Below are 20514 nucleotides of genomic sequence, written 5' to 3'. Positions count from 1 at the left end.
AATTCAGAGTGTGTAAATTTATCCACTATGTAGTGCCCTAAACACTTCCTCAATAGAACGATAAAGTCCAGTGTCCTTGGTATGTCAACTGCCTTATACCAACAATCCCACAATGCAATGCTCTGCGTTTTATAGATGCAAAAGTTAATGTGATAGGTGACTCTACACCGCAAAAGGACAGTGATTCAAAAAATTTCAGTTTACTGCTCACTACAGAGTAAACTATTGAGTGTCTAATAGTGTTAGTGAATTAATGAATGAAGGACAGATTTTGGTTTTGTTGGCCCAGGGTTTGAAGTATTTTATATTCATATTTGGTTGTTGTGTTCACAACACTGAAAAATGCTTTTACATAATTCATCTTGCAGAATCTGTGTTACTCTTAGTCTGGATAATCCACAAAGTTGGCTGTTAGCAGATTTTATAGTAGTTTCAGTATTTCTTCAGCAGAAATGGCTCCAATGAAAACTGTTTACAGCTAGGTCTGAGGATTTTTCAGGGTAACAGAGACATTGTGTATAGAAAGTCATGATGCTATCTGTAAAATGTTAAAATGTCTTTTTCAATGCTTTGAGCAGCACAACCATAGTTCCATTCACTTCCAGCATATTGGTATGGTGGCAAAAACATTTCTGCATGGCTAGATACTACTGCAGGAAAATATCATAATGTAATTTGGATGAACTGAACCTTTAAGCCTGGGGACACTGCCATAAACTTTCACACAGAGAGTACAGTCAATGGGTCGAAGGGAGGGACAAACAGTGACTGAGGTCAATAGTGAGCAATATACGCAATGAGAAACAAGAAAACAATGGTTTAATCATGATTATGACCGATCGTATTCCTGCAGGCAAAGACTGATTTATCCAGCCTAGGAATAGAAATCTCTTCAGACAAATGTAGTACAGTACATATACTGCAACGGTGGAAGAGAAGCAGGAAGAGAATTAGAAACAATTATCCTTTGGGAGGCATATTCATCCCTTCAATGAAATAACCCTACTCCACATGCACGCATGTACTGTATTTGTATGTATGTGTGTGTGTGAGTGTGTGCCTGCTCTGCTGAATACTAATGGGCACCATAGCCTGCATGGCCATGATAATGAGTTTTGTCATGTCCACAAGGTCTGGTAATATCAGAGCACTGCCGAAACCTAACTGTATGTGCTGGAACACACACTGCACCGTGCGTGTGTTTGAATGTGTGTTACCGTGTGTGTTACACGTATGCTATGTATGCTGGATCAATACATTCGTTGGCACGATATAATAGATGAAATAGGAATGCCTGTCTACCAGCACATGGAGCTGATTGAGAATACATTGAGAAGGTGTGTGTGCGTGTGTGTGTGTGTGTGTGTGTGTGTGTGTGTGTGTGCACGTGTGTGCGTATGTGTGCGTGTTTGTGTGCGCGTGTGTGTGTGTGTGTGTGTGTGTGTGTGCGTTTGTGTGCGTGTGTGTGTGTGTGTGTGTGTGTGTGTGTGCGCGTGTGCGTGTGTGTGTGTGTGTGTGTGTGTGTGTGTGTGTGTTTTGTTTGCACCCAACCGGAGGAATTGATGTTATGTGTCGTGTCCATGACGACAGCCTCTCTCTCTGTCAGTCTATTTCTCTCTTGCTCAATCTCTTTGGTGACAGCTGACAGGTTTTAACACAATAGAGCGTTTGACGGGGCCTGGCTGTCAGAGACAATCACAGCTCCTCTCCTCTCCTATTTAGTCCCCTTACAGTATAATTAAATGTTAAAAAGTCATTTTGATCATCTCCAGTCTCCCTCCAAAGTCATCTTCATTATATCTAATTCCTTAATGTAAACTGTTGGTTGCACATATTGACTCATAAACAAATTGTCCCCATGTGCAGGTGTAGGTTCCTGATCTTCATCTTGTTTGCGTGTGATTGTGTGCTTTAAAACGTTTTTATACATGTCCATCGATAGTGTGCTATCCACCCTCTCTGACTTTGCTGGGTTTTCCTTGTGCAGTGCAGGCAGATTTGTCCTTTGGTAAAGGTTGGATCATTTTGTGCCTTTGATTAGTTGCTGAATCAGCGTAGCGCCAACTCCACATCCTTGTTGTAATTGTTCCATTGTCCTGTTGTCCACTGAGAAAATTCATTTAGATACAAATGGATGGACTACGAGCCTAGCAGCGGTATTTGGCCTCAACTATACCGGTATGAATCAGTCAAAATAATGAATAATGAATTCAGTGGGCTGTCGGTTTCTTCCACAGAGGACGTGCCACACTGAGGCGATGTTGCACATGCTGTAATTAGGAGTTTGTTTTGTACCCTACATGCATGCATTTCAAGTCAGACATTTGCAGCACTGGTAAAACAGGTCAGCCATGTCAGGTCAAGGTCTTTTACCTGTGATGTAAATTGAGCCTGTGACTCTTCAGTTATTGCCTCATCTTGCCAAACACCAGGGCACCCAGCTGTATGCCATGCTAATGTGTATACTCTGCCCACTTAAAGGATTGGCTGATGAGAGGGTGCTACAGACTTGGCACCAATACAAAAGTGCTGCATGCTCTTATCACGTTAATGGATATGTAGAGAACATTTGAAAGTCACATGATAAAAAGCTTCATGGAAACAGAACGTTCTCTGCACATTCAAGTCTCTTAGTTTAAGTAACTGCTTGTTTGAAAGAGGAAGCCAGAGGCAGAGTATGAGTGTATATGTGTTTGAAATACTGTGAAATATATGTAAATACTTTATTCTACACTGACCTCTAGTGGAGTTTGATTGAAGTTGCACTTGTTGTACTCAATGTCCAGTGACTCTGCTGAGTGTATCTGCTCATGAGAGAGGTGACTTTTTCAGTATGTTTCTGTTTTTTTGATTCCTTACTGCAGCCGGAGTTCTCTTCATGCAACTGCACCCTCTACATTTTCCCCCGCTATTCAGACTCATTCTCTGCATTGTTTTTCGTAATTCTCTCTTCCTCTCTTACAGTTTTGTTGGTCTGTCTGTCTTTCCTCACAACCTTCTTTCCCATTCTCTTTCTTCTCTCCCTGTAGGTTTCTGGCCATCCAGCACCTGCACACTGACACCGTTAAATTCAAAGTTCACTCACTCTGCATTTGATTCGTGGCATAAATAATACATTGGTTATTTACCCTGCATACAAGACTTTTTTTGTACTTCCGTGTTTGCTTGCAGAGTTATCCCTATATCTCATAACAGTTGTGTTGCCATTTACTTTAGCTGCAATTATTATTTGTATGCAGTGTTGGCCCACCCATGTTGCTGCTCCACATGTATTGTGTGTTGCCATGGGGCATAACAGCAACTAATACAGCAACAGTAGTTTATAAGACACACTGTCAGTGCACAAACTATACAAAAATGAATGACGTACAGGGCCTCATTCAGACCCGCTGAATAGTTAGTTGATAGTGGGCAGGTTTTTTTATAAACCTTGACAATAGTAGCTAGATCATGAGGGAAAAACAATGTACGCCTTATCGAAACAGGTGGTGCATGACGACCTGTGTTTGTTCATGTGTATGGGTGCACATATTACATGTGGAAAATCATTATGTGTGTGACTACGCCCACAGAGGGAGGGGAGACGAGATGTGCCACTGATCCTCTCTGAATATAGCAATCTCAAAACACATAATCACACATTGCCCAGTGACCGTGGTCCCTCACCTGTGGTGGTTATGAGAGCTTTTGAGTCTGTGGTCATCCAGAGAGGCTCTGAGGAGGGCATTGGAGGTTTTTATGCAGTTATCCTCATGTCAATATTCCCACTGTCTTACTTCCTGTTTATGAGGAAAGGTGAGTGGCACTTTCTCAAAGCAAGGTTTAAGTAATTTTTGATGCCATACTGCATTTTTTGACTTGTCAGTGGACCAAATGTTAGTATGTTTAATGCATATGCCATATTTAGTGCGAAAAATAGTATAACATTAATATAGCAAACTTCTCAGAAAAGACAAGTGAGCCATAAGACTATAGGAGTGTATATCTAAGTGGAAAATAAGTTATTGGAGTGCATTAACAGAAAGTATTGGGGTGAAGTGAGATATCCTCTTGTGATATGTATGAATGTGTATGAGCACATTTGTTGGGAAATGTCCATCAGTCTGTATGTAGGTGTCTGAAAATAGTCAAAAGGAGAGAGTGACCAAAAAAAAAAAAAACAAAAACTGTACATGTCACTGCCAATTAAAGAGAAAATGTCAATGGGCGCAGAATTAATGTATTTTCTTGTTTGGTGTTTGATGTTTGCCCTTTAGGCCCAATAGATGTCCCAGTCTAGGTGACCCAGAATTTAAAAACTGACTCTGTCATGTTCTACTATATCTCTATTGATCGTCACACTGTGACATGGAAACTAAAGACGACATGTTTGGCCGGACATCTTTCTTGTTATTGATTTCAAACGTTTTCTGCATGCTCCTGCGAGCCCTCGTATGATGCCATAGGGTCAGGTGAAATTACTACCTGCGATATCTGCAGAGTGAGGGTGATCTCAGTAGTCAGAACAATTTTCTTGAGCTGCTCTTTATTCTTAGAAAGGAATTTGCCATATGTGCCTGTGACTTTGTGGGTGTGCATGTGTGTCTATTTGTGATCTCTCTTAAGCATGGTCGGTCAAGCCTTATTGAAGCAGAGATCAATAGTCATGTTCTCCAGTTAGCACATTATGTGGATTAGAGAATGTAACATGCTGGGATCGATAGTGCAAGACACAAACATGCAGCAGCTTAACTATCATGTAGTTTAAACCTCTAGCACTGTGGAAAATGTATTTTTATGTACTACAAGAAAAGAGAGCTGCAGGCCTGAAATCTGTCATAAATCCTTCACCTATGCTTCAAGTCACATCCTGTCCACCTGAGGTGATATCTGATCTCTGATTCACTGTATTCCCCCGTGGCCTTAAATCTGACATATACAAACAGTAGATAAATACTGAGGCACGAGTCAATAGAGCAATTCATGTCAATCTATCACTGAATCGATGAATCCACCAGCACAAATGTGAAAAACACACTCCAATGTCTAGCACCTATCAATTGACTAGCTTCCCTTCGGTGCTCACATCTCACAGCATCTCTTATAGTATAATGCGCAGAAGAGGAAATTTGGAAAAATCAATAGGAGCCTTAAAGGAGGAGGGGGAAAGAGTGAGGTCATTTCTGTGAGTGGTTGTTTTATAGAGACAAAAGACAGCATGAGTTTGTATGTAGAAAGATTTTGTTTTTAACTTTTGAGACGTCATTAGTCTGAGATGTCTCAGCAGGGCACATAGGCATCACAATCAAGAAAGGAACCTCAGGCACTGTTTACTCAAGGGACTGTATGAAAATTATTTGGCTGGGGACTGGGACTAAATCTTGTCTTTTACTTAAAAAAAAAAAATCAAGCTCCTCCTCCTCCGCAACATGATTCCCCTAAGATTTCAATAATAAAATAATCTTATGATGGTACTGGTACAATGCTGAACTTGCATTATATGATAGGTTTACTTTAAATGATACAATTATGTCCATTCTAGCTTTGCTTTCTGTTATGATGTAGAAGAAAGTGAAACTTTAAGCTACTGTACTGTTAGTGGAAAAAAGACTTCTTGCTAGATATAACGTTCAATCATTAATCACTCATACAATCTACATGTATTGTTTCTTTAAACCTGAAATATTTGTCCTGTTAGACACTAGTTTTATTGTGATGAGGAGAAGAAAAAACCCAGTAGCCCCATTCCTTCCTTTCCTTCCTTTTTATAACCAGTTAGAAGCCTTGTTGAGATTTTTTTTCCAAGAGACCTAGCCAAGAAAACTGAAGAAAAATATTACCATGACATTAAATACAATTCAAATAACATAAACATGTTAACAAAACTGTCACACATCACACACACACAAAAGAAACACAAGCAATTTCCAGTTAAACGTAAATAAAGGTATTTGAGTTTTCAAAGACCATCCAAATAAGTTCAAAGCAGAAAACTGACCGAGTGTGCTATTTGTATAGTGTATGTCAGAGCTGCATCTTCCTACGCTCTCTGATAATTGAAATGCACTATTGTGTGGAGGCCATTGCTAGACTTTAATGTCCCCTGGCATTGTAGATTGAAAAGATGGAAGTGATAACTGTCTCATTAGATGGACCTATAGAGAATTTTTCAGAAAGCTATTTGCTCTCAGTTCTTGGTGGAGAGCTCTGAGTCGGAAAGTAAACAGACCGGTTGCGTTTCTGAACTTAACTTTGAATTGTCCTTCCGTGTGAAATTAAAGTTACATAGAGTTATTCTCACCAACATTAAAGTTTAAATATATGCTTTTTGTTTGTATAAATTTGATGAAGAAAAGTAGGGGAAAGTAGGGGAGGAGAATTCCGAAGGAGTAGAGGACACTTCTGCAGGTCCAATTTTCTATCGTGACAGCCAGAATCAGGTAAAAAATCCTCGTAGGAGGGGAGATATGCTGGAGGGTAATAAAGAATAGATGCCTCTTCTGACCTCAGTCACTCATGCTCTTGAGTTTGTCCTTCCTTTGTTCCTTCATGTTCTGTTTCTGTCTCTTTTCTTACGTCTCATTACTCTCCCCTGCCAAAATGTCTCACGCAGCAAAATGCCTCACAGCTTCTTACCTTCCACCTCTCCATTCCTTCCCTCAAATGACAACTCTTCAATAAATAAGTGGGCAGAGAAATCATTTTTAACCAACAAGTCAGGCTCAGATTTCTCTTTCTCTCCCCCTCTGTCTTTTTAGAGACCATGTGGTTCAATATTTCTCTGTTTACATTTACCTTGTCTGCAATCGGAGCTCAACTTCAGTACAAGCAGTATACATTACTGCCATAGCCTAAGGAGAACAACTGCTGTGGCGGGGGGTTTGTTTGCCTTCACACCATATACAGTATGAGACGTCACATAAGATTAGGTTTCCTTTCCCCTTGTCTGACTTGTGTGTGTGCGTGTTTGGGTGTACTCGTGTGTTCATGTGTTTGTGTCTGAGTAAACATTAGAGTGACCCACATGGTCCTTGGCGATGCTGTTTGCGTGACAGGCGTCCCCGTAATGAGGCATGCTGCTGTATAGCCCAGTTAAAAATGTAGCAACAGGAATGTCAGCACAGAGAAACAGTAGCAGAAGTGGATGCAGACACAGCAAATTTGTCAAAACTCCTTCTGTCTTGCTTTTCTCAGCCTTTCCTCTCTCCAAAGAAAGAAGCCGAAAGGGATATACAGTGGGAGATAAGACAAAGAGGGACCATGCTTTTTTCCGATTCCGTTATTTTTGTAGCATAAGGCGAAGTGATACCCTCACTGGGAGTCGTGCAGGGAGGGGCAGAACATTCGATAGTGGCTAACCGTAGCAGTCCGCACTGATTCTTGTTGATGCTTTAAGTATCCCAGCCTCACCTGTGACTGAGAGAGGGTATTAGGGTATTGGGATATTTGACACAGGAAATGTGTCTAATATGGTATTAGCAATTACTTTTTTGTATAATAAAGTGAGGAACACATGAAACCTGTGTGTTTAAAGTATACTTAAAGTTTTGTAATGGATTAGCTTTGTTATCTTCTAGTACTTTGTATTCTTTTAAAATTAGCAATTCTACTTTCTGTTTGAGATGTATAAAAATTAATTGCTAAAGCGCAGTTAGTTTTAATTTTTTGGGAGAGCAGTGGAGGATCTTTTATCGTTTTTCTTTTTCTCATCCCAGATTTCTATCATATTGCCACCTTCCCATGTAGATTTATTATATAAAAATATAAAAAAGGGACCAAAAAAAGTTGACTTGTGTGTGTGCCATTGGTCATCAAGGGGCATTTTGCTATATGAAGAGGACCAAAGTACGGTCCCTGTATTAGGCTCCATTTTCTTCATCAAAATAAAACCAGTCGCTAATAGGACCAATGTGTCGGTTTTGGGAAACACAATACAGGTGGATCTTATTAGTGATAAGTGACTGAATGTTATCTACAGCAAAAGGTTTGTCCTTTTTATCACTGGCCAACTGGATTTTAATTATTCACTTTCTTGAAATTTTTTTTTTAAGAGAGGATCCGAAGAACATATCAATAACACTGAAATGTTTATTTATTTAATAATAATTTTCATACAGTCCCTTATTTAGGCAGTTTTTCAATCAAGAACTGATCTCACCTATTTGGGAAAAAGCAAGCGTGACTAAGCATTTTGCTCTTACTACATTTGTTAGCTTTAAACTTTTTCCCCTCATGAGGCCATAGCTATGTGCAAAATCATTCACTTATTTATTATTCACTATTCACTATGTAAGGTTTTTTAATGTGTCAGATGGCAAAAAAAAATATTAAAAATTAAACATTACTCAGGCCTTTTCTTTCATACAACAGTTGTCTAAAATTAACTTTTTTTGGACCTTCATAACGCACGGTCAGCGACGAACAATTGTACACTACTTTTAACAAGTCATTGTGGGATATTTCTGTGTCCATTTTGCGGTAAACAAATTCTCACTAAACACATAGTTAATAGTACAGAAAGGCAAATGTGCAATGTGGTAAACTGAGTAATTTATGACACAGTCCAAAAGTTTTCTTTCAACAAAAAGACAACTAGCTCTTTCCACAGCATCAATAATTTGAAGGGGGGTTGGTTTATACTGAATCACTGTCCTAAAAGTCAGGCTGCTGTGACGGTTACCAAATGCAACTAACTGTTACACAAAACTGCTTTTCAATGTACTTGGTTTGGGAATTTTTTCCTCACCTGCTTCTACTCATGGTACTCTACTGTAACTCACATTTGACAGTTACTTGCAAGACAGATTTTTCTCTCAGGTACAATCAATAGTTACTGCATATATTTTAAGATATTTTATTATATTTTTTATTTTATTTTTGTATTTTAAGATTATTGAATTTAGCTCTTATTTTTCTTTCCATCTCCGATATTTGTCTCCCAAATCTTATGCTTTCTGTGCAAAGCCAAAAATCCATCGAACTCTGATAGGAACACATTTCAAAAGTTAATGAGACATTGCATCTACTGGCAGACATTAGAGGCTGCAAAACAGATGCGGCAATCTCCACAGTGAAAACACACATTTGAGATGGGACTTGAATTCAGATGAACATAAATATATTTTCTTTCCATTAGTTAAATCTGGCTTCAAACACTTTCTTCCAGTTACCAAGGAAACCACATTAGGCAAATCAATGGAGGTAAAGTCACTGGAGAGGGAGGGCATACCTCAACTCTCTCACCCTTCCAAACAATCTCTGCTTCACTATGTGTGTGTGTTTGTGTGTGTGTGTGTGTGTGTGTGTGTGTGTGTGTGTGTGTGTGTGTGTGTGTGTGTGTGTGTGTGTGTGTGCGTGTGCGCGTGTGCGTGCGTGCGTGTGTGCGTGTGTGTTTGTGTGTGTGTGTGTATATGTGTGTGTGTGTCTGGCCCCCTCTCTCACTCTCTCTCTCTCAGTTAGTCTTTCTCCCTCTCTCTCATTTTTTTCCTATGCCATCACCTACTTATCCTCTCCCCCTCTCTTTATCTGCTGCCTCTCCCTCACTCACTCCCTCTTTCCCCCTCACAACACTCGCTTCCTGACAACCACTGCCAAAGGACTAGCAGGCGCAGCACATCTCCAGATTCCATCTCTCAACGGGAGCCTGGAAGAAGAAAGAGTGAGGAGAGGACAAGAAAAAAAACGTTAAAACTTTGGCCCAGGTGTTGTGACAATCTGGAGCTCCGTGTTGCAGCCTGTGGCTCCAGCAGTATGGCCTCCACCAGGGGATAAGAGGGGTTAACTGAGGCCAGGTTTTGGGTGACAGAAGAGAAACGCACATGAAACCAAGCCAAGCCATCAACCGCTTATATTTTCTTTCCATTATAGCTGACAGTATTTTTTGATCATCAGTCTCAGGTTAGAATACTAGATTGGATCGAGGTGGATAAAAGTGAGGAAGTAGGTGGAAGACAACTCAGCTAAATTTGGACAAACTGCTCAGGTTGGGTACAGTTGGACAAGTCTTGTGTTGCTGGCTGGACTCAGCCTAGCTCGACCCGGCCTGGCTCTGTGGCGCAGTGCTGGGCGATGACACACAGTGGTCTTCCAAGATGTTGAGTCTAGATGGCTTGGAGATGATTGCTGTGCTGGTGGTCATGGGTCTCTTCATCAAAGTCCTGGAGCAGTTTGGGCTGTTTGAGCCCGTCGGCGGGGAAGGTAATTGATTTTCTCTGAGATTTATTCATTTAATAATGGGAAAAATATGATACACTAAAAAACCGAGATTTTAAAGGTGGTGCGGGTGTATGAGTGTGTGTGCATGAGCTGATACTTTTATCTACGTTCACTCATTCACTCTGATTCTGAGTGGGCTGCAGTCTTGCCTGAGGGTTTTGGTTACCAGTGTAACTATGGGTCATGCCACACACTCTCTCTTTCTTTCACAAACACACACACACACACACACACACACACACACACACACACACACACACACACACACACACACACACACACACACACACACACACACAGAGAGAGAAAGTAACTTTAGCTTTGTGTGAGGCCTCCCTCTGCCCCTGGGGTGTGTGCTTTTACCCTTTAATCGATAACACTATGGACAGAGTGGGTCTGAGTGCTGTGTAGCAGGCATTTGTCTGACTGAGGGAATGTCAGCCTTACTCTCAGTACTCTTATTAGCCTATAGCCTTATGTGGAGTTGTATCAAGAGAGAAAATATGGCTCGTGGTCTTCTCATTTCGGCTGATCCTAGGTCCATGTGTTTTGTGGTTGTGTTGGCCTGATGTGATTTGACAAACAAAATTCAGTTGAAAACTGTTCCACTAAATGAATTTTGTGACGTTGGCGCTATGTAAAAAAGATCAAACTTTATAGGAGCCCTCACTGATTTGTGGTGGATCAGTAGTTGACCACATACTCAATTAGCAGGTCAATGTTTAATTATAGTTTAACAAAGTGAAACATTTTCTGAATGACACATCTACAATACTTCAAACAGCGTCTGTTTGTAAATGAACGGTTGACTGAAAAGGTCCTTGTCCTGCCTTGGCTCACCTCCAGGAGCTGTCACCACGCACCAAGGCCTTGTTTCGTCTGTCTTATATGGATGACCTGTGTTTTGTCCCCCCAAAGTCCAATCTACTTCACCTTGTTCACACTCACTTATCTCTTCTCTCTTAGTGACAACAGGAAAGATGGGATTCTTATCTCCATTCTCTGTTTCTTTTTTCCTCTGCTCATTGTCCAGAGTGCCCTGTACACTTGGGCATCTGTTAACAGTGGCACTCTGACAGGGTCTCAAGTTTTCTTCTCATGATGAGAACCTGTAGTGATGCTCTTCTACCCTCATTTTGAGTCACTGTGTAATGGACAGACCTGCAGTTTGCTCAGTTAAATATAAAAAATACTGCATAGATTAAGAATGTGCTCTGCTAGATTCTTCTGGACGCTACACTATAAGAGACACTCGCCATCCCTGATGCACCCGCTGGACTGCACCCAGTAATCGAAGTGTGCCAAAAGCTCTATCATCTCCAAAAAGCTCCCCTTGGAAACCTATGGTCTATGCTACAGCGCTCTACATACACATGTATGTACACGCAAACAAACACACAGGCAGTGGGGCTTTATTTATAGTCCCATTATACTCTGGTATATGTTGACCATACTTTATGGAAAATAGCAAACTTGATACATAGTTATGTGTGCGAGCCCCCCCTGTGTGTACTTAAGCTAATGAATTGTCTCTTTAATGGAGGAACTTTGTCCAGATGGCAGAACGACTGTATTACTCAGACTGTCTGCAGAATCATGTGCTCACTGGAGAACCATATAAGGACATGTGATATACATTTGATATACACGTCACTCCTTCATTACGTGTGTTATGTTCGTGTGAAAAGCAACGCACTGTATATGTCCCTTTAATATACAATTTACCAATGGAAGGCCAGTTTTGTAAGAGGAAAAAAAAACAGATAAAATATTAATTGTGGTTGAAAGGCCTTCTCTCCTCCCTCCTGCCAGACCCTCCTGCCAGACTCATACTGAGTCATTTCCTGGTGAGACAGAGTGAGACAAGTAAAAATAAAGAGAGCGTGAGACTCCCATTACTTTAATGAGCTGTGTTACTGACCCTGCGCTGATTAAACACACATATACACACACTGCATGCACATACTTTTGTCTTCCCAAGAGAAAGTTAAAGAGGGAGAAAAAGAGAGAGAGCTGGCTGTGTGTGATGGAGGATGCGAACAATTTATGTGAGAGCACTTTGGTCTGGACATTTACAGGGCTATGATAGATTTAAAGCTAATAGTTAATGCCTGGAGTGTGCTCCCTAGAAGTTTATGAGGTGAAAATTGAAGAGTTGTATGATGGGATGTTCTGGCCTGAGCTGGATGGCTGCGTGCCGGAAAAAAGAGTTTCTAACAACACAGTGGTTTGCTCCAACTTCCCCTCGTTTGAAAAACTTTTCCTGGATAGAATATGTTGTCTTTAACTTAATCAAGATACAAAAAAATCTCTGTCTGAGTGTTTCCCGGTAACCGATGCATCACTTTATTTTCTCCCACCTGCTCCTGCAAACCGAGATTTACTTCCTGCCCTCTCTCAGTGGATATACTGCACTGTATGTGACTAATTAGAGGAAACCTAGCACCCACTGTATGTGCTGCAGTGAGCTGTGTATTCCTGGTCACCCACTTCTGGCTTAAGGTGTGGCATCTTGCCATATGCACCACTGTCTCTTTCAGCCTTTGATATCAGAATAAATTGAACTGGCACTGGGCTTGACAAGGTCCTGGATGTCAGGGATTTGTTCCAGCACTGCTTCTTCACTTCTGAGAGGCCTTTGATACTGTAATGTCTCTCCTCCCCTCTGTATCAACTCACACCTGATTCAGAAGCAGGATGTAAGCCATTTGTCAAACCAGACTGCAGAGTCTAATCCTTTACTTACAACAGTGATGTTTTACTTTGCTCCTTCTGTTTGATCAGTCCACTGTTCATTAGAAGATACTGTATGATTCTCATCATTGAGGTGGCACACAGTTGAGAAAGAATGTTAAATACTTTTGGTTCAGCGTGTTGTGGAGGACCCAAGGAGAAATCCAGGTATCTTGCAAGAGGGCATTGATTATATAGATTATTTAGGATGTGAATTCCATAATTGTGCTATTTTACCTCTTATGTGTCAGAATAATGTTTTTTTTCCTGGACCCATCTCTGCTGTGCCACCTATAAGCTCTGTAGAGCATAGACCCTTATGATAAATCCAGTGTTTTCCACATTCAGAAATTATTGATGACAATGTCAGTCCGTCAGTCACCCACCAATTTAGTCAAGACCAAAATATCTTGCCAACTATTGGATGGATTGCCATGAAATTTGCTACAGACATTCATGGGTCCTAGAGCATAAACTCTGATGACTCCGGTGATCCTTTGACTTTTCCTCTAGCACCCGAAGCAAGTCTAGTTTTTACATATTCAGTGAAATATTTCAACATCTGCTAGATGAATAAGCACAAAACATTTCGACATTCATGTTCCCGAGAGGATGAATTGTAATAACTTTAGTGACATGGCCCCAGCCATCGTCAGGTCACAATTTAAGCACTTTAGTCTATGAACGGATGACATTCCCATCAGCCTGTACTACATGCTTAGTGCTACTTAGCAAAAGTTAGCATCCTAATGTGCTAAACTAAGACATTGAATATTATAAACACACATGCTAAACATCAGCATGTTAGCATTACCATTGTGAGCATTTAAGTATGCTCAGAGCCACACTGTGCCCAAGTACGTCCTCACAGAGCCACTAGCATGGCTGTAGATTGTTAACCTTGTTTATACATCTTTATATACAAGGATGTCTCTGTTTCAAAAGGCTTCTTGTAAAGATAGAAACGGTGGTTTAATTAAAAAATCTTCCAGAATTCAAACATGAGCAATTGCATGACATGGACAAAATGATGCCCATAATCAGCAATGGGTGTCTTTGTTGAGCAGTTTAATTTTACCTCCATTTTGGAACAACATCTTTTGTTATTTACAATAAGGCTAAGCAAATCATTTTTCATCCTTAAGATAATATTTGGCTATGATCAGCACAGTGTGTGAGTTAGAGGGAATGAGACAGTATAACAGTAAGAGAAGGTAAATTTCTTACCTGTCAGCAGAGGACTCATTTGTGTCCAAGCACATGCACGTACACACACACACACACACACACACACACACACACACACACACACACACACACACACACACACACACACACACACACACACACACACACACACACACACACACACACACACACACTGCATTCTCCACTAGCTTGCCTATCTACTGAAGGGCAATTACAATGAGGGTAGATAGAGGTGCCTCTGTGAGTGTGTGTGTGTGTGTGTGTTTTTATCTACTTGTATGACTCTACATTGTGAGGACCAGTTTGAGTTTTAAACCACTGGATTGAGGACATTTTGGGAAAGTGAGGACATTTCGGCTGTTCCTCACTTTCTGACACACCTTTAAAGGGCTGTTTAAGGGTTAAGACTTGGTTTTAGGGTTAGAATTAGGATTAGGTTAGGGTTACGGTAAGGGGCTAGGGAATGCATTATGTCAACGAGTGTCCTCACAAAGATAGAAATAGCAGTACAAACGTGTATGTGTGTGCATTTGTATGTGTGTGTTTGCAGTCCATTTAGAGCAAGCTGCTCTCTAGTGGTATGAGGACATTACAGCTGTCAAATCTGATGATATTCTATGTCAATCACCTATGCTCATGCCTTGACCTCAAAACAAATACAAAATGTCACCTGAAGGTTGTGATTTTATAATAATTAATTGTTCAAGGTTTTCAATTACTAGCCAAGAAGTCACAATTCTACTCTGTTGGTGAAAGTGGAAACAAGGGCAGGCACAAAGATGTACTCTAGCCTCTATCAGTGGTTTGGACAACAAGTATCCTGGTTGTGGCAAACTTTATAAACAGTAATGAAACTGCAGTGAGAGTGGAGGAGACTGTCCTTGTTGTCCTTGTCTGAGGCTATTTCTCTCTCTGCTCCTCTGATGGCTAGCCAGCTAGAAGATGAGAGCCTGGGACACAGAAGGACCAGACAGGGGATATTTAATACACAGCTCTGTCTATCCTCTACTATCCCTCTCTCTCTACTTCTTTCTCTTTCTCTTTTGGTCTCTCCTCCTCTTCTGTCGCTGTCAGTCTTCTTTTTCCTCTGGCTCCCCTTCCCTCAATTTGAGTATACACTATGCGCATAGGCGTAGATTTTGTGGGCGCCCTCAGGGGATACGTCCCCATCAATATTTAGAACATTTGCATTTGTTAGGAGAAGAGGTACTTTCAGAAGAGGTGAATCTTCAAGAGTTTCTTGAAGATAAAGATGGACGCCTTTAGTCTCTTTTGAAAAACTGTTATAATATTACTCTTATAATGTTACAATTACTTGTTAGACAACAATCCCTCCGACATTGGCAGGTCTTTTTTCTTCTGCGCTGGGACTTTTCTACTGAGCTCTGAGAATTATGAGCTCTAAAACCATTGAATCATTTTTGGCAAATTTAATTATACCCACCACACACTCACGTGCACACACACACACACACACACACACACACACACATACACTCCCACACACACACACACACACACACACACACACACGCACACACACACACACACACACACACACTCACAAACAGTGTTGTGATCAGTCACAGCGTCTCCTCCTCTCATTGGCGCCGTACGCACGCAGGCAGGTTGATAACCATGGAGGAGCCAGGAAGGAAAAGGGGGAGGTCCAATATTAGGACATTTTTCTCAAAAAGTCTAAAAACCAATTATAGTACATAGTTGAAATATACATGATTCCTAAAAAACTTCCTAAAACAAAGATATGTCTGATATGTTTTGAATGAGCAGAAATCTTGATGAAACACATGAGCTATTAAAGTCCAGGGATTTTATAAATGAGTTAAAATTAATTGATTTATCATTGACATGAATAATTGCCAGGAGAATAAGTATTTGAAAGCAGGAAATTAAGAGTTTTATGCTCAAAATTTCCTGAGGGATGACCCTCAGACTCACCTCTTAATGTATCCCCCCCAATGTTAAACCTATTCTCGTGTGTGTGTGTGTGTGTGTGTTTGTGTGTATGAGACACTGTATTTGTATGGCAGGTGCTGTGTGGATAAAAGAACAGAAGTTGTTGACGTTCCGCTGCTCTTTCTCTGACACATGTCTGCAGAAAGATGATAACATTGAGAATAAACTAATGAATTTTCTCTCTCTCTCTCTCTCTCTCTCACAGACACACACACACACACACGCACACGCACACGCACGCGCACACACAAATGCAAACGTGTCCTTGAAAATATCCCTGGCTAAATTATTAGAGTTAAAAGATTTGCATTAACATAACTTAGCCTTGCACAATTTAACTCATAAATGTTCCGGCGGTCGGTTTTCTGTGTAAGACGCTCCAGCTTTTGCAGGCACAAGACCAAGTAATATTTAATGAAACATTTAGCCTCAGCTTTAGAGGGGTCAAAGCAGCAACATTCTCAAGCAGAGCACACACTGGGTTAAAATATTCTTAGGTATGATGGTTTTAAAGACACTTAAAAGTAACCTAAAAGATTCATGTGCTGTTGAGAGCCCCACTATCCACAACCCCAGAGATGGCTATTAAATAGTAGCTGACTGTATGATGCACTATGGTAATTCAGTTCCAGAAGCCAAACAGTAGGCAAGCATGGGCACTGTGAAAATATGTGAAGGGACTTCTTGCAATAAAAAGGCTATGCCAAGTATACAGTAACATGTGTGTAAGAGAATGGCTCTTTTTTATGTCTATCAGCATTTCATATGATCATATATAAAGTAATTAGGGATTACCAACAATGCATTGCATCTAGATATTGATCTCAGATTTTACATACTCTTTGTCAATGTATACATGAAGAACTTTTACAGTTGTACCGCCAAGGCGGTCTAAAACAAAATACAAGTGGATCATGGACATAAAAAGCGACCAAACAATTTAACCAACAAACACTTTATTAAATGAAAATAAAGTAAAGTAAAGTAAAGTAAATTATCTTACTATATATAGGAATTATATGGGAATAAATAAGTAACACTTTTCAGAGTCTGTCTCAAAAGAATAGTCGCATGCCAACATGAACTTTGAAGCAATCCTCCTGTTCATAATGGCCATTAAGGGTTTCCTTCCTAATGCGCTTTCAGTGTAAGTGATTGTGGACAAAGTCCACATTCCTTGTTTATCTTAAGTTTATCTGAAGTTACTATGATCCCTCAGTGTTATGACAAATCAAGTGGGTATCTTTGAAAGCTGCAGTCTTTTCAGAACAAAATTCCATTTTTGTGTTACTACCCTTCCACCAAGGAAACACAAAGTGGGAATTGTATACTAAAAAGTATCCATTTGATTAGTCTAATTTGGACAGCTGAAACCTCACATTCACTAAAGATAAACTAAATATATAAACATATACAGTGTATAGTGTGTATGCTGTAAGTATGAAATGAGAAATGTTTACACGATGCCTGAAATGAGCTGACATGAAAATAGTCGAAATCTGAAAACAGCTGCTAGTGACTAAACTAACTAAACTTTGACCAGTTTTCACTAACGCTTCAGTTCCCAGCTGCTTACTCAAGATGTTGAATGAGTAAAGTACGGTTTCATTGGGCTCTGTGATTGAAACTGCTGCCTGTTAACACAGCTCTCTCCCTCTCACTCTATTTATTCTTCCCTCTTTTTTCCATTATTCTTGGCTCGCTCTCACACACATATAGTATTGAAAAGGGCACACAAGCCTTGCAGCAGAATTCGCCGGGATAAAACATTTATGTTGGGCAGACAGTGGCTATTATTCACCCTGTGTTATATCAACAGAGGTATGCTACAGGCTGTTCCAAGCTGTCTTTCACTGTGGCGCCACGGAGCACAAAACCTCCGGTTCGCTCCAAGGACCGTCATCTCCCATTCGCTCCTTCACCACACCACTCAACCACCAGCCCCTCTTCCCACCACACTCATTATCGGGGATTCAGTTGTGAGGAATATTAAGAGAAGATCGGCGGAGACCCATTGCTTTCCAGGTGCAAGGGTTGCCGACGTTCTGGAGTTGATTCCAAGTCTGTTATGTCTGTATGCAGCCAGCATTATCCATGCTGGCTGCATTGACATTCCCAACCAGGGTTCTGAAATTTTAAAGCACAATTTTAGCAGCCTCTTAGACTTTCTTAGAGACTCTATTAAACAGATTTTTTATCTCTGTACCCATTGCTCCTTTCAAGAGAGACATTGGTCATTTTAGCAGGACCTTAGCCTCTGGACTTGGCTTCCATTGGTCTGCACGGATTATAATGGGGTTTTATTGATAATTTAAACCTGTTTTGGAATTGCGCATCCTTCCTCGGGAATGACGGCATCCGCCCTAATGGCTTAGGTGCCTGTATTTTAACAGACAACATGTTTTATATAGTTTAAACACCTCGTGAAACTGACTGTCGTCTGCCCAATGTTCAGACACGGCAATGGCCACTTCCGCTCACCAGCCACAAGCTTCTCTCCAGGACTTATCTCCCTCACACAACCAAGCCACGTGCTCACTACCCCTACCGGTCAGGAGCTTCCAGTCCCCCTTGCGTACTGCGAGTCCTGATCATCCTTTTTAACCATTTCTCAAACTGCTCAGCCAATGATATTAACCATCACATCATATCACGCAAACTATCAGAGAGACTAAGAAACTCCACAAAGAGACACACAATCAACTGTGTGCTCACATACTCAACTATACCTGTCCTAGTTAGAAGGAGAACCAAAGTGCATTTTTCAGATAAGGTTACTAATTTTTCTGATTTAAAGTATGTTTTATATCAACATGAATTTGTTAAACCCTTCCAGTTACTGTAAAGCTAGCCCTCCGGAAAACAAACATTAGATCTTTTCTATACAAGTCATACTTAATTGATGATCTTATTTGCACACACAAACTTGATTTTTTGCTTTTAACTGAAACAGGGTTGGATTAAGTAAGCAGTACTACTACCCTCATTGAATCAGCTCCTCCAGACTTCATTTTTATGAGTGCTGCCAGAACAGACAAAAGAGGAGGGGGAATACCCTCATTATTCAGAGAATCTTTTCAGTGCAAACTGTTATCATTTGCCAACTTTGGTAACTATCTTTTAAATATTTATGTGCTCTCATTAAGTGTTCTAGTATTTTGTTAGGAACCATTTATGGGGCCTCCAAAACACTCAGCTAAAGTTTTTCTTGATAAGCTAAGCGTACTTATGTCAGTAATTTTGATTTTGATTGTCTTATCATATCAGGGGATTTCAACCTGCATGTAGGTAATCCAAAGAATAGCTATGCGTTAAGCTCAAGGTATCAAGTAATGCTTATTACCTTGAGCTAAACGCAGCATGTGCATGGTCCAACTCACTCTTGTGGTCATACCCTGGACCTTGTCATCACAAAAGGTCTAAATATCTCAGGGACTTGGCCTTGTCTGATCATTTCTGTGTGTTCTCTTAGCCATTAGGTGCTGTTTTTGAGCAGGCACTTTCAAAGGCCTCAATTCAGCTCTCAGACTCTGTAGATGATTTGCTCCAGTAAAAGGTATGACAGTCACCAACAAACTGAAAGCACCATGGAAACAAAATCCAACTGGTCAACTTGTGAAAAGAGAGTGTAGGAAGACTAAAAGGAAATTGCGCAAACATAAACTCCAGGTCCTCTATGAAAACCATAAAGAAATGCCTTTGCACATATTATACTGAAATATGCAAGGCGAGACAGTCGTTTTTCTCTAAAGTCATCAATAGAAATAGAAACAAAACACGCGTGCCATTCGCAACTTTTGAGAAGTTAACAAACCCCCATTCACAGTTTGAACCTGAACTTCTCTTTGTTAATAATTGCAATGAGTTTGCGTCTTTTTTCAAAGGTAAAACTGATCAAATCAGACAATATATATATATATATATATATATATATATATATATATATATATATCCCCTCAATCACTAATAGATTAACACTTAGAATTACTATCAACAAAAAGAGGAGAACTCAACTTGATGTCAGAATTGAGTTTGATAGACATTGAATCTCAGCTCCTCCACGTGATGTTTTGATACTTTGCCTACCTACGTCTTTCATCTAATAGCAGCAGATGTGCTTAAAATTGTAAATGTATCACTGCTGTCCTTGAAAACAACCATTATAAAGCCCCTTTTCAAAAAGGATAATCTAGATGCTTCCATACTGAACAACTACCTGCCATCTACCATTTGTTGGCAAAAATCATTGAAAAAGTAGTTTTTCATCAACTAACTGTCTTCTCACATCGAATGGGTATTTTGATGAGTTTCAGCCAGGCTTCCGTGCTAATCATAGCACTAAAACAGCTTTCAATAAGGTTCTAAATGATGTACGCCTTAATACAGATACAAGTAGTCCTA

At 40.3% G+C, this 20514-nt stretch overlaps 1 protein-coding gene across 3 annotated transcripts in view; it reads left to right on the top strand.

Moving 5' to 3' along the window:
- LOC120796495 (Kv channel-interacting protein 2) overlaps positions 1-20514 on the top strand; it is a 90147-nt gene that overhangs the window by 54911 nt on the left and 14722 nt on the right. The window contains exon 1 of one of the 3 annotated variants that reach the window (XM_040139403.1): positions 10018-10176. The exons of the other annotated variants lie outside the window; for them this stretch is intronic. Within the exon in view, the coding sequence (XP_039995337.1) occupies positions 10071-10176 (106 nt within the window). The 5' untranslated portion in view covers positions 10018-10070. Of the gene's footprint in view, positions 1-10017; positions 10177-20514 lie in introns of those variants that run through there. 3 annotated transcript variants of the gene reach the window in all.

Source organism: Xiphias gladius, chromosome 11, assembly GCF_016859285.1.
Source record: "Xiphias gladius isolate SHS-SW01 ecotype Sanya breed wild chromosome 11, ASM1685928v1, whole genome shotgun sequence".
Classification (NCBI taxonomy): domain Eukaryota; kingdom Metazoa; phylum Chordata; class Actinopteri; order Istiophoriformes; family Xiphiidae; genus Xiphias; species Xiphias gladius.
Note: the sequence above shows the minus strand (reverse complement) of the source record. Positions and strands in the feature narration are given on the sequence as shown.